The following is a 15,065-nucleotide window of genomic DNA, read 5'->3' on the forward strand; positions in this document are numbered from 1 at the left end:
CATCTGGAACAGAGAAAGAAAACCAATGAATCAAAGATACCTGATTTATGCTTTAAAAAAACAAAAACTTTTCATGATTGTAGAGTTTCTTTAAAATTGGTTCTTGGGTATTCATATACCTGAGGCTCAGGTCACCTCATAGTTGGCTCATATGTTCGCCCAGTAGACACTGGGTCTGAACTCTGTCATGTAGAAAACATATAAAATGCTGTTTTAGTGTGTTTACTTCACCTGTTCAGAAGTGTCAGTATTTGCTTTTGAGCATCCTGCTCTTTTGAGCAACTTGCTAATGACATCTGTAAGTAATTAAACTTATATTTTATGCAAACCATAGTCTTCACATCTCTTTAGTTTTCATAAATTCCTTCGAAGTAAGAACAAACTATATGTGGGAAACAGGCTTTCTTTTATGTGTGGAAACTTTGGGGCTCAGTAACTCATCCAAAACTATAAAACTTCCTAAATAGCCAAAAGCCTTAGTCCAAAGCCAAAGCTTTGAAACTTTCTGATACAGTTTTCCTGATAATCTTGTATAGACTTCATCATGTCCTAGGTCTCCTCCATCTCAACTGCAGAGCTGGATACCAGGAAATGGGACTGATTGCCAGACAAGTCTCAGGGCTACTGCATTTGTTTTTGTTATAGCCTGTGGTGAATACTCACTCCCTGCTAGTGTCAGGTCAGGGATATTGATTTGTTGGCTCTGAGAACTACAGCTGTTCTGGAGAGAGAGTTCAAGTTGTCAGCGGTCATTGTGACTCTTGAATCATTGTTTCTGGCGTGGTGCTTACGTGTAGCTGACTCCATGCTGCAGGTGAGCCAACTCCTATTAAAGAGTCTTGAGCTTCATCACCAGAGCTACCAGGCAGTTGAGATGGGGAGGCTGCTGCTGCTGGCTGGTGAGTGTGACAGAGCCTAGCAATGACATAGTCCAGGAGATAGCAGTTTGTCTTGTCTCTAGTGCCTAGCAGAGAAACCTGGGGCTTAGGGAGCTGGATTATGTGAATGTGGGGTAGAAAAGAAAAGAAAGGCACCTGTGGAGGAAGGGGCTGGGCAGTAGTTCTCCAACCTGGTGGTTTTCATGCTTGGGCTTCATCTTGGACCAGTTAATTTGAAATTTCTGATGAGAGGGCTATGATGTGTATGTGCGCACGTGCGCGTGTGTGTACGTACTTTTGAATTTGTAGCCAGAATTGAGAATCACTGGCCGAGAGCTTTAGCACACACTTCTAACCATCATTGTCCCTATGCAAAGCAGGTACATGTAGCATGCGATGTGCTTTAGAAAAGGAGCTTAGACTAGTTCCACTCTGTTAGCTTTGGAGGAGAGGAAACCAGTGACTGATGCATGTCTCTATTTGTGTGTCTACATGTGTACATGGTGCTGAGCTGGAGAGGGCACTTGCTAACTGGAGGGTGTGTGGAGTGTGCACTCTGCATGTGTGTATATGAATTTCTTCATTTCCTGCAGGGCTGGTTCTTCTGATGAAACACAGTGATGGTGAGGAAACCACTTCTCCTCCAGAGCCAGGGAGATTCTCTGGCTAGGAAATCTCTATTCAGCGTCTCCTGAACCTCTGCCTGTCATGGCTCCTTGGCCAGAGGTTATTAATCCAATACAATCCAACACAGGACTCTGGTTATTTGCTGTTTGTATGTATCCTTATGTGCCAGGATCTACTCTCATGAGGCATTCTTTCTTCTCTGGAGCCTCAGCAAAAGGTCAGGATGTCTGGGGGCATGCATAAGCAGCTTTGGTGTATGTTTACGGGGGATATGGAGGCTGTTACAGTGGCCTGGTCTCTGATTAGGCTTGTTGACTCACTCTACTGTCAAGAATCTGAGTTCCCTTCTTGCCCCATGATCTCTGCTGATTAATACTTGCTCTTCTTGCCAGGTACTGCCTACAAACTGGTGTGCTATTTCACCAATTGGGCACATAGTCGGCCAGGCCCTGCCTCCATCATGCCCCATGACCTGGACCCCTTTCTTTGTACGCATCTGATATTTGCCTTTGCCTCAATGAGCAACAATCAGATTGTGGCCAAGAATCTGCAGGATGAAAACGTTCTCTATCCAGAGTTCAACAAACTCAAGGAAAGGTATGTTAGATGTGTACTTGAGTTCTCAGATTTTATAGCTTGAAGGAGATTATGCCCACAACTCTTATTACTCTTAAAATTTCCTGGTTTTTCTAATTCAATTTTCCCTCAAATGGGGATCTGAGTACCTCTGACATAAGAGCTCTCCATTGACCTGAGCTCCTCCTTGCCTTGATGACTTGGTAGTGTTGCCTCTTCCTGAGTGTCTTCACGCTCCTTTCTCCTGGGAAACTTTGGCTCACCCTTTGAGCCCAGTTGTGAGGAGTTAATGCTGCTAATGTGCTTCAAAGAGGTCCTGAGAATCACAAATACTCAACAAATGTTAAAGTTCTTGCCTCTTGCAACTGCCAGGCTGTGAGTTTTCTTCTAAGGGGAGCTCTTTGAACACAGAATAGTTAGGGCATACACAAAGAAGCTGATGCTCAGGAGGTGCTGAAGTGTTTCCTGTCTGGCGCCTGTGGGTTCCTTCTCTGCCCAAGGGAAGGTCTGTTATTATATTAATAGAGAGTGATGGGCAGGTCAAGCTCCCAGGAAGTGGGATGCTTGTCTATGTGTTTGCTGTTGTGTTTCAAGCACTCAAAGGCACATAATCATTACTCAGTGAATATTTGTTGAGTAAGAAAACAAATGGCTAGAAACGTTCTAGACTTGTCTCTCTTTTATGGAAAAATTATGGAGACGTGGAGGAGCTTGGGCCACTTTGTAGAGTCTTGATGCTCAGAGCTGTAATGGTCTTTGGGTTGATCAGTCTCCTCTATTTTCTTTTCTACTGTGATCTTCTCCACATACTTTCTCCTATTCTTTTCATATCCCCTACTCCATTCCCATGGTTTTCCCAAAAAAAGAAAAGTAAAAGAAAAAGGAGCAGTGACTTAAGGTGTCCATAGCGCAGGGACCTGTTTACCCATTTTCTCACCTACATTCCAGGAACAGGGAGCTGAAAACACTGCTGTCCATTGGAGGGTGGAACTTCGGCACATCACGGTGAGCTATTCTGTTGTTGTCTTCTCTCTGGGAGATAGAGCAAGATGGGCTGGAAGTGAGAATAATGGTGTGTGTTTGTGTATGTGTGTGTTCCCCAGGGTTGTGTGGAAAAGCCAGATTGAATATAAGGGCAGCAAAGCCCGTATTGGTACTTTCTCAAGTCCTGCATTCAAGGGACCCCTTTCCACAGAGGGTCATAGGATTTTGGAAAAGAAGGTCCCATATGTGGTAAGAAAAGGGATAGGTAAACATGAGAGGCAATATGACACATTGAGGGCCAAGAGTGTAACACAGTGGTAGAGCCCTTACTGAACATAACAAAGAGCCTGGGTCTGACCCTTAGCACCCTCTGAAAACACAAAACAAAACAAAACAAAACAAAACAAAACAAAACAAAACAAAACAAAACAAAACACAAGATTATTTGAAGCTACAAACCCATAGGAAGAAATACCAAGGAAAATAGACATCTAATGTGAAACTTAGGGCAAGAAATTAGTAACAGCTAAAATGAATCTCTAACTCTTTTTGTTGGAGGCAGGAGTTTTGTCTCTGAAAAGAGAAGTTTTATAAAGGACAAGAAGAATAACCCCCAAGCCTCACAGACCGTGGTTCTCCTCCATTTTCTGGATGGAGATGGCTATGCTGGAGATAAAGAAGCCACAGATGGTATTTTGGTGCTGTTGCGGGGACTCACAGCACACATCCCTCATTCAGTGGCTGCTCTTGTTAGTGCCTCCCATCCATACAATAGCGAAATAACAAAACATCTTCATGTTCTCACAAGGAAAGTTTCCTTGCTTCCTAGCTAAGGTCTGGGGCAGAGCCTGCTTTCCAGCTGTGGAGGGAGACCTGATAGTCTGGTGAGTATAGGATACCCCTAGTGAGGGACCTCCAGGTGGGATGGAAGATTCTAAGTGTGAGATGACTGACAACTAGCTCTGTCTAACCCCAGGCCTCATCTTTGCTCTTCTGACTTGCTGTGAGCACAAGTGAGATGCCACATGTATATATATGTGTATATATATATGGAAAAGAAAGCAAGATTCACAAGTACTAAATAATTTAAAAGGTTTCTTCCAGGTGTCTTCACCCCTCAAGAAGACCCAGCTGATTGATGGCTAATAGACAATGGTACCCAGGTCCATTTTTTTGTTTGTTTGTTTGTTTGTTTTTCGAGACAGGGTTTCTCTGTGTAGTCCTGGCTGTCCTGGAACTCACTTTGTAGACCAGGCTGGCCTCAAACTCAGAAATCCTCCTGCCTTTGCCTCCGGAGTGCTGGAATTAAAGGCGTGCGCCACCACGCCCGGCACCCAGGTCCATTTTTAGTCTCTAGGTCTAGTTACTTTATAATCATTTTTTTCACAAGATTAATCTAGATTTGCTTAAAGTTCAGCTCCAGGAAGCAAGAATTATTTCTAACTGTTTTGCTATGGAAAGGAGAGCAAACAAACGAATCAAACAAGGCAATGAAGAAAAGAACCATGCGTGGGAGCTGCTCTTGAGAGCCTCTCGTGCCAGCCACGCACTGCCTCTCGTGCCAGCCAGGCTTCTCGATGGGGGCCACTGCGAGCGCCTCAGGCGAGCCTGTGGTTTTGAAGACACTGCTTTTTGCCTTATGCTGGCCTCCTTGCAGGTTCACCGCTATGCTCTCCACACTTGCCAACCGGGAAAAGTTTATTGACTCAGTCATATCCTTCCTGAGAATACATGGTTTTGATGGTCTTGACCTTTTCTTCTTGTACCCTGGACTACGAGGCAGTCCCCCACACGACCGGTGGAATTTTCTCTTCTTAATTGAAGTAAGGCTAATAAGCAAATGGTCCTACTTCTCCTTCAGGGTGGGTGAATGGCAGTGAGGTAACAAGGTTGGGGCAGGAGAAAGGAACAGAATGTTCTTTTACTGACATGTCCTGGAGGTGCCGAGTCCCCTTGCAGAGCCAGTTGCTCTCTGGCTGCTCCTGTCTGCATCCCCGTCTCGCCTCAGCTCTGTAGCCTAAGGGACACTTGGTCTCTGAAGCTCCCTGGCCTTGCTCAGGAATTGTCAGTCTGGATATGGAGTTTGAAGTCTGTTTTTTTCCCCCTCTGTTAGCTCAAGTATCATATTGGTATGTGTCTGTCTTTCTCATAGACTTGGGCAGAGCCTGGATTCTCTTTCTGACCCAGGCCTGGCTTAAAGAGCGTAAACACTTTCTGGATGAGATTTTCTCCCTGACTGGTTTGTTTTTCTGTGTCTTTCTTCTTAGGAGCTCCAGTTTGCCTTCGAGAGGGAGGCCCTGCTCACTCAGCACCCACGGCTGCTGCTGTCGGCTGCTGTCTCTGGCATCCCAAGCATCATCCATACGTCTTATGATGCGCTCCTTTTAGGAAGGTGGGTAGATGTTGCTCCAGGGTGGTTCTAGCACGGTCTGAGCTTCCATTTGCTTGTCTCCATGTTAGTGAGGTTCTAGGGTGAGTTAAGGAGTGGGGTAAAGAGCTAGTGAGGTGTGGGTAGGAGTAGGTACCTTACCCATCCTTGGGGGTTTCTTTTAAAAATCAGAACTTGGTGTTGTACTCTTGGCTTATAACACCATTGCCACAGATAGAGTCTTCTTCACAGCCTGTTGCTGGAACTCACAGAGAGAGGGCCTGGCCTCTTCGTCCTCTGAACACAGGAATGGACGTATTATATGCAATTAGGTAATAGTGTCAGAGGGCAGACGAGTCACAAGCAGTGCCAAGGAAAGCAAAACAGGAATGACCACTCATACAACACAGAGCACATCTTTTTTTTTGCAAACGTTAACAAAACAAACAAAAATTGGTAGGTTATCAATCTTCCTACACATGCTGGCTCTGGACTAATTTTCTTGAATCACAATCAGTTATTTAAAAATAAAGAAACCAAGGTTGATGCAGAAAAAAAGAGGACAATTGCATGACAGGGAGGTGTTTTATTGTGGGAGGAAAGGAGAGACCCAACAGGGAAGACATCTTATTAGTGTTGTGTTGCCAGGTAACACTGGTTCTCTATATCTATATCTATATCTATATCTATATCTATATCTATATCTATATCTAATCTATATATCTAGAGAAGAAAGAGAGTGTGTTAGAGAGAGAGGAGAGCTGTCTTTATCTAACTGGGTGGCTTTTAGAGAATTTGTTAATCTGAGTTTCCAATTATTTAACTTTAAAATGTACAAAGTTGGTTGGTTATGGTATAGCATTCCTGTCTGTAATCACAGCATCAGGGAGGTAGAGGATTATAAGTTTGAGATTAGCCTGAGTTACATAGGAAGTCCTAGGTCCACCGCAGTTATATAATGAGATACTGTTATGAAAAACAGGGAGGGAGGGAGAGAGTGAGAGAGGGAGTGAGAAAGAGAGAGAGAGAGAGAGAGAGAGAGAGAGAGAGAGAGACTATTTATTTATGGCATTGACCAGATTAAATTAGATAACCAGTATAAACCCTTACATTATGGCATGACACATGCTCAGTTAACATATGGCCATTATGATTATGAAAGTGTGTGTGCAAGTGGTTCCTTAACATACATCTCCTTTACTCTTATCTGTTGGTACCATGGTTTGATCATGATGGTTAAGGAAGACCTCTGCCAGCACTGTGTCAGGCCTGCATGTAATCATTTTCCTGTCTGAGCTCTTTTTACCTCTACATATATATAGTCTTGGGATACATGGAGCTTGATGCACAGCTATTTCTAGCCAGCCATTCATTCCATCTCAAAGTAGTTGACATAGCCAGGGCAGGTTCATAAGAGCAAGGAACTTTGATGACCAACTTACAGCTACTTAGCTGAATAGTGCTGTGATGATATGAGCTGAGTCTTTAGTTAGCTTGGCATTCATATCTCCTGTTTCTTGCAGGCGTTTGGATTTCATTAATGTTTTGTCTTATGACTTACATGGAAGTTGGGAAAAGTTTACAGGACACAATAGTCCTCTGTTCTCCCTTCCCGAAGACTCCAAATCTTCAGTAAGTAAAGGGAAGGTCTCAGGTGATCCACATTTCCATTCTTGAGCCCAGGCCATTGGTGAGGCTATCTTCTTTCCACCTACAGGCATATGCTATGAATTACTGGAGAAAGCTTGGGACACCCGCAGATAAACTTATTATGGGTTTCCCCACCTATGGACGTAACTTTTACCTCCTCAAAGAATCTAAGAATGGATTGCAGACTGCCTCAATGGGACCAGCATCTCCTGGGAAGTACACCAAGCAGGCTGGCTTCTTGGCTTACTATGAGGTGATGTGATTAGAGAACTTTATCTCCTGGCTGGGAATGAATGGTTGGAGGAGACAGTAAGAGCATAGGGTTGTGGGGCAGGTAAAGTCTGAAGAGTTACAGTCCCTCCCCCTTAGGGAGGAGTGGAGATACTGTAAGTGCAAACAAACTCTGCTTTGTGTTGGATCATGGGAGATAGTTTCCTGCTAATCTCATGAAGCATGGCTGTCCATGGTCTCATAGTTGAAAGAATGTTTCTTAAGGGCATGGCATGATAGAGTAAAGAAACCTCAACTACACAAATGTTTAAAGTGTAACCAACCAACCATCTAAACAACCAACAATCACCACCACCACCACCAAACAGCAAGAAGCACCACAGGGACTGCCCTGGATGTTAACTTCTGAAGCGCAGCTTGAACACCTGTACTTCTCTGTAATACTCAGTTTCTAGCACAACCCTGGGAGTTCGGTAGGCATTCAGAAGCCTGGTGGGTTGTAACTACCCATTTTGCCCTGCCTCCAAGATCTTTAGATGTACTAGAAGTTCAAGGACCAGTCAGATGGTTACCTAGATAGGGCAGCTTAATCTGAGAATTTACGGACACAGGAGAGACTTGTTTATGATGACAACATGACAAATGCAGGCCTGGTCACAGGTGGGCTTTGTCTTAGTGTTGTTGTGCTTGACTTTGTTTTTGGTGAATGTCACTCACTTTTCTATTTCTTTATAAAAATTAATTAGTTTTTGTTTTTACTGTGGACACTAGAGGAAGGGTTATGTAACAGAAGGGAAAAAGTCGGAATGTAGAGGAAGTCCCTTGTGGACAGTTCCTTTTGCTCCCTCTGGGGTTTCCTGTCTCAGGCCCTGGTGAGAGGCTTTCCCTGAATTCTTTCTACTGAGCCAAGAAGCAAGTGTGTCTACTGGTGCTTCTCTTCAGGACATTCATGGAACTCACATGTATCTTCCTGGTAGGTTTGTTCCTTTGTCCAGAGAGCAAAAAAACACTGGATTGATTATCAATATGTCCCGTATGCTTTTAAGGGGAAGGAGTGGCTTGGCTATGATGACACTATCAGTTTCAGTTACAAGGTGAGACACTTGTTCTTTCCTGTTTTGTTATTCAGATTCTCATTAGCTTTGATGGGATTCTCCTCCATTCATATTCTCTCTCTCTCCCTCTCTCTCTCCCCCCCATGATCATGTGTGGGGTAAGGGGGGTGTAGGGGAAAGAGGGGGGGGGAGGGAGGGAGCCCACATCCGGCCAGAGTTCCTCCTGTGCTCTGGGCAGGTAGACTCAGGAGGACTGCCAGTCGCTTTCCACTCAGCCCCAGGTGAGCATCTAAGTCACTGACCCCACTCAGCGGGGGGTGGACAAGGGGCAGCCCCCAATACCAGGGCAACACCCTTGGACCTGGAGCTGGGGGAGATAGGGCAGAGGGAGAGAGAGGTTCCCACGCAGGCGAGAGTCCTAAGTCCGGTCCGTGGCTGGATCATGGGAAGGCCTTCCATTGTGAGATTAGAAATGGCTCATTAGGAGAAAGCCTATCCCATAGTCCTATCCCCGGGCCTTGATGAACAGAGACAGTCTATGGTTTTAGAGTTTTATTGTAGAAAGGCGGGGAGAAAGAGAGAAGGTAAAAGAGAGAGAGGCTGGCCATGGCCAAGAGGAGAGAAGGGAGAAAAGGAGAGAGAGAAGAAAGGCTAGATTAAGAGGGAGAGAGCAAGAGGGAGGAGAGCAAGGAAAGTAAAAGCTTAAGAGAGCTAGGACAGAGAGAGTAAGAGAGTGAGAGAAGAGAGTGAGGTGGGACCAAGCAGCCCCTCTTATGGTGGGCTTGTTATCTTGGTGTTGCTAGGTAACTGGGAAGAGTCTAGCCTGAAGGTCAGAAGCTTAGGACATTGTTTACATGACTACTAGCCACGGCTTCTCCTGTGGGGACTGTGGGGGCGGTAACTTTGACAGGAGTCAGGAGTCCAGGAGACATGAGGGAACACTTTCCATCCCATGTAGGTGGGAATTATCACTACTAGGTTTCACCGGGGTTCCACACCTTAGCTCGACTGGAGACTAGGCTGTCTGTGCATAGCCCATTGCACCACAATCATGCACAAACATGTGTATTATACCTCTATGAATATCAGGGATTAGGAAAAGTTTAAGGTTCCCCAAGGGAGGTGTGAGCAGCAGGAGGAGGAGACAGCTTTTGAGAGAGGCTCACTAGGATAGATAGAAATCCTGTCACAGGTTTAAAGGAGAATTTGGGTGGAATAGGACATTTCTGTGAAGGGTCTAAAATACTGCTTTAAGGGAAGTTTTTTAGTTGGTATGTGACTTGCAATTCGGAAGATTTTGGAGCCCAACAGACCATCTCTTTTCCCCAGTATAAGTGGCATAAATAAAATTGAGTCTGACAGCTGTGTGTGTATGTGATATATGTGGTGTGGTGTGGTGTGGTGTGGTGTGGTGGTGGTGCTGCTGGTGCTGGTGGTGCTGGTGGTGTGTGTGTGTGTGTGTGTATGTGAGAGAGGGAGAGAGAGAGAGAGAGAGAGAGAGAGAGAGAGAGAGAGAGAGAGAGAGAGCAAGAGACAGAGAGACAGAGACAGAGTGAGAGCACACACCACCGTGAGAAGAATGTCATGTGTCTTCCTTAATTTCTCATTTGTGTGTGTGTGTGTGTGTGTGTGTGTTTGTGTGTGTGTGTGTGTGTGTGTTTGTGTGTGAACCTGAAGTTCAAAGATTCAGCTAGGTTGGTTGGTTAGCAAGCCCCAGGGATTTGTGTCTCTACCTCCCCAGTGTTGGGTTTATAGTCATACCCTGCTATGCTTGGGTTTTAAAATGTGAGCTCTGGGGATCAAACTTTAGGCTTACAGACCAGGTATTTTACCAACTGAGCCATATCCCTGGCCCATACCTGACAGGTTTTTATAGCGATTTTAAGCAGGTGTTTCATGGTCCAGTTATTCCCAAATCTGCCTTTCCTTTGGAAATTCTGAGATACTTAATAAATGGAAATTCTTGGTTTATTCTACATTCAGTAGGTATTTCAAAAAGTCTAATTTTAGTGTGTTTTCACATGTGAACGTGCTATAAAATTGTAATTTTTTTAAACTCTAAGGGGCAAGGAAGGATCCAGGCATATGATAATGAGTGTCAGGACCAGGTGTTTTGGAGGGGTGGTAGATTGTGAGTATTGACAATGGTGGATATTGGAGTTTAGGAGTAGAAAGGATTCACAGTTCTGTTGTAGGTGATAGAGGTGGCAGCTGTTGGCTGTTCTTGACAGTTTGGGGTAAAAAGCAGTAGAGATAGTGGGGCACTAGTGGTGTTTCACTGTGTGTGTCTGTAACTCAAGCAGAGAGCAAGACTTTGGCTATTAGGACCGTACTCTAGTTTAGGAATGGAAGACACAGAAAAGATGGCTCATTAAAAATAGCAAATCACATGAACTAAAATATATGAATCTCCGAACATCAAAATGAAGTTCTCACCTGCTCATACCATGTGTTATGGGGAGGCCCTGGGACCAGTAGCAGAGTGGACTTGAATTATGGGACATTACTGTACCTTGCTGAGCTAGAGCTAAATAGAGGACATGAGGAGGTGAGGAGATGATTAAAGCATTTTGTGAAAGAATATCAGAGCAGAAAGAAAACCTTTAGGTCATTGTGGGCACAGAATTACTTTAAATGTTTTAGTGCTTCTGCATGGGCAAGCCAGTTAGCAAGGAAACAGGGAAATTATGCTAAATAGAAAGCTGCCCATTCACTTTTTCTCAGGGCCCAAAGACCATTGCCTCCCTCATCATCACTATCCCCTGCTGTTTACACATAAACAGAATGGAAGGGTCATTCCAGTGAAGAGCTGGGTCTCTCTTTGTGGAGGGGGACACCAGGTAATTCAGTCACTTGTATGAGTTCCCCATTTCATAATGTCCAGTCTGTTCTGTGGCACAAAAATCATGTACACACAGGAGAACATCTGTTTGTCACAGTGCCTTAAATTTTTTGATTTATTTATTTTATGCATGTGATTTTTTTTCCTGCATGTACGTATGCACCACTAGCATGATTAGTGCTCTTGAAGGTTAGGAGAGGGTATCATTTCTCCTACAACTGGAGTTACAGATGGTTATGAACCACCATGTAGGTGCTGGGAATCAAACCTGGGTCCTCTGTAAAAGCAGCAGATACTCTTAACAATTGAACTATCTTTCCAGCTCTTCATGCTGCCTTTTAGTTAAACAGGGTAGGGGAACCAATTCAAGTTGCTGTCTGACTTTTTGTTTTACGATAAATAATTTGTTTTCTGATTAAGCAACAACAACAAAACCCCAAAGTGAACCAAACCAGGAAGAGGAAGAGGAAGAGGAAGAAGAAGAAGAGGAAGAAGAAGAAGAAGAAGAAGAAGAAAAGAAGAAGAAAGAAGAAGAAGAAAAGAAGAAGAAGAAGAAGAAGAAGAAGAAGAAGAACAACAACAACAACAAAACAGCCCAAAAAACCAAAACCCCAAACCAAACAAAGGAAACCCAATAAACTTTATTTAAGTTGTGTGTAGGCATTTTTTGGCCCTCAAAGTGTTGAAAATACTATTTATTTTTCTTGAATGAGGTAACCAAGAAAGATAAGAGTCATATAAAATTTCTAAGATTCCACAGCTAATGAGAAGTAGATGCTAGTGTCCATGCAGATTCTAATCTATCTGCCCTCGTTCATTGCCTTCCACACAGTTGCTCTTATTCTGCTTTGTCCCCTGTACCAGACTAGATGTTGTTAGTAACTGAGTGTTACTTTACAGGCAATGTATGTGAAGAGAGAGCATTTTGGGGGGGCCATGGTGTGGACACTGGATATGGACGATGTCAGGGGCACTTTCTGTGGCAACGGCCCTTTCCCTCTTGTTCATATATTGAATGAGCTCTTGGTGCAGACAGGTAAGTAACTAGACCTGGAAACCAGACACTGGTGGGTCCAATCTGACAGGTTTAATTTCTTTGACTTGACGTTGAGGGAAGATAGAAAACTTGAAGGCCAACCAAATTTGACCTCTTGGAGCTTTCCTTGCCTCATCTAAAACTGAAATAGTCTCAGACTGAGGACAGTATTATACGAACTAAATGAGAATTGGATGAATAGCATACTGTTTCATGGTTAATGTTCAAGGGACTAGAAAAGGGATACACACACACACACACATTACACACACACACACACACACACTGGCAGTTAGGAGATATAATGCAAGAGCTGAAATCCCTTAGAGAGCTAGAGATTCAGGCCAAGCCCTTACAGTGGCTCTAATCTAATTGTTTACAATTTGCTGTCTAGTCTCTGACCTTTGCTTTGTTTCTGATACCTTCTTCAATGTGCTGGACTGGCAGCTTCTTTTTGAGGTGTCAACAGCAAATCAGGCCTTGAACAACAGGTCTGGCTAGAGGTACTGAGGGAGGTTAAAATGAGGCTTTAAACAGGAAACTAAGAGCCTTCCTTGAATTAGGCACCAGAAATGCAGAAATTCACAGATGACTCAGTTTGGGCCTACACTAACACCTTAGAGTAAGGGAACAGAGAGTTTGTGTGGTGGGATTTTTATCTTCCCCACTCTGGGAAGTAAATCATGAAATCCTTCTATGAGGGCTTTTGAATCCAGTTCCTCAACTTTGGAGTGGAATTAATAAGGAATGATGATAATAATAATAATAATGATAATGATAATGATAATAATAATAATAATAATAATAATAAGGAATTAATAAGAAAGGAAGGAAGAGGTAGAAATCTTACCTATATTTTTTCCTGATGATTTTTCTCCAGAATCCAATTCAACCCCCTTGCCACAATTTTGGTTTACATCTTCTGTGAATGCCTCAGGACCTGGCTCTGAGAATACAGCCTTGACAGAGGTATTGACCACTGATACCATAAAGATTTTGCCCCCGGGAGGAGAGGCTATGACCACCGAGGTCCACAGAAGGTATGAAAATATGACTACAGTTCCTAGTGATGGATCTGTAACCCCTGGAGGAACAGCATCTCCTCGAAAGCATGCTGTAACTCCAGAAAATAACACGATGGCTGCTGAGGCAAAAACTATGAGCACACTGGACTTCTTTTCTAAGACCACCACTGGGGTTTCTAAGACCACCACTGGGATCTCTAAGACCACCACTGGGGTTTCTAAGACCACAACTGGGGTTTCTAAGGCTACTGCTGGAATTTCTAAGACCATCCCTGAGATTTCTAAGGCCACTGCTGGGGTTTCTAAGACCACCACTGGTGTTTCTAAGACCACCACTGGCATTTCTAAGACCATCACTGGTGTTTCTAAGACCACCACTGGCATTTCTAAGACCACCACTGGCATTTCTAAGACCACCACTGGGGTTTCTAAGATCACCACTGGTGTTTCTAAGACCACCACTGGCATTTCTAAGACCACCACTGGCATTTCTCAGACCACCACTGGCATTTCTAAGACCACCACTGACATTTCTAAGACCACCACTGGAATTTCTAAGACTACCCCTGGGATTTCTAAGACCACCCCTGGGATGACAGTAATAGTCCAGACACAGGCAAATGAGGCAGAGACCACAGCCACAATGGATCATCAGTCTGTAACCCCTACGGAGATGGATACGACTCTTTTCTATCTAAAGACTATGACTCCCAGTGAGAAGGAAACTTCCAGGAAGAAGACTATGGTACTTGAAAAGGCCACTGTTTCCCCTAGAGAGATGTCAGCTACCCCTAATGGACAGAGTAAAACTCTAAAATGGGCAAGTTTGATTACTGAGGTAGAAACGTACTCCCAAGATGGGTGAAATTGGTCTTCCAGCTCTATTGTCTTGTTCCTATGATATACTTCTTTCATTTTTGAAAAATGGCTTCACTCTTACTGATAGGAACCATTTGTCAATTCAATTGCCCTTCTAACAAATCTTTCTCTTAAAAAAAAAGAAAACCTAGAAAACTCTGTTATGAATCAAAGATCATGAGCTCCATTGGTGGCAAATCCGAGGGAAAACACTTGTCCTTTCTTCTATGTGATACAACAGACGTTACCTCATGTTGCCACTCACAAACCGTTATGGGGCAAAGCTGGCACCAAAGTCACCATGGGGCAATCTCCTAATCTCCTTTCTATTGAATAAACTGGAAGCATGAGAATCTTTTTGTGGTCTCTGCAGTTCCTTTCTATTTTTGTTTATGTATACGTGTGTGTGCCTGTTTGAGTGAATGCTTCACACATGCAGATGCCTACCGAGGGCATTGGCTTCCTTTGAATCAAAGTTACAGGTGGCTGTGAGTTGCCTGGCATGGGTGCTGCAAACCCAACTCTGGGGTTCTACAAGAGTGGCAAATACTTTTAACTTTTAACTCTAGCTCATCCTGGGATTCTTAAAATGATCTCAACAATCCAGTAGTCAGCTTCTTTCTTTCAAGGTGAATTCTCTTCATTTCTGGCTTTGGAAACATCTTGAGTCTAGTCTCCAGTGATGTTTTCTTGTGTAGATTTTGGGATTCCTTCTTTAATAGTAGCCATACAGCACTGGCTGGGGGCCAAGCAGGATTCTATCTCTTCTGGAAAGGTTCCCCACAATCTTAAAGGGGATCTGTGAAGAAGAGGGAGAAGGTGAATTTTCCAAGGACATTTTCTTTTTGGCTTGGAAAATTTCATTTGTTCTCATAAAAAAACAAAGAAAGAAAGAAAGAAAGGAAGAAAGAAAGAAAGAAAGAAAGAAAGGAAGG

The 15,065-nt window shown here is 43.7% G+C and overlaps 1 protein-coding gene across 1 annotated transcript; it reads left to right on the forward strand.

The window, feature by feature from the left end:
• The first annotated feature begins 860 nt into the window (after positions 1-860).
• On the forward strand, positions 861-14,482 carry Ovgp1 (oviductal glycoprotein 1). The gene is made up of 11 exons (NM_007696.2): positions 861-899; positions 1,472-1,501; positions 1,898-2,102; positions 3,030-3,086; positions 4,723-4,888; positions 5,333-5,457; positions 6,957-7,065; positions 7,151-7,336; positions 8,292-8,408; positions 12,112-12,247; positions 13,128-14,482. The coding sequence occupies exons 1-11, from the start codon at positions 875-877 to the stop codon at positions 14,135-14,137; spliced, it is 2,166 nt and encodes a 721-aa protein (NP_031722.1). The 5' UTR covers positions 861-874; the 3' UTR covers positions 14,138-14,482.
• The last annotated feature ends 583 nt before the right edge of the window (positions 14,483-15,065 follow it).

Source organism: Mus musculus, chromosome 3 (genome assembly GCF_000001635.26).
Source record: "Mus musculus strain C57BL/6J chromosome 3, GRCm38.p6 C57BL/6J".
In the NCBI taxonomy this organism is placed as follows: domain Eukaryota; kingdom Metazoa; phylum Chordata; class Mammalia; order Rodentia; family Muridae; genus Mus; species Mus musculus.

Bases quoted from the DNA above. Each gene is read 5' to 3' on its own strand.
- Ovgp1 (NM_007696.2), top strand. From the start codon at position 875: ATGGGGAGGCTGCTGCTGCTGGCTG. The intron at 1,502-1,897 runs GTGAGGAAACCA...TCTTCTTGCCAG, and splicing joins TCTGATGAAACACAGTGATG to GTACTGCCTACAAACTGGTG. The intron at 7,066-7,150 runs GTAAGTAAAGGG...TTCCACCTACAG, and splicing joins CCGAAGACTCCAAATCTTCA to GCATATGCTATGAATTACTG.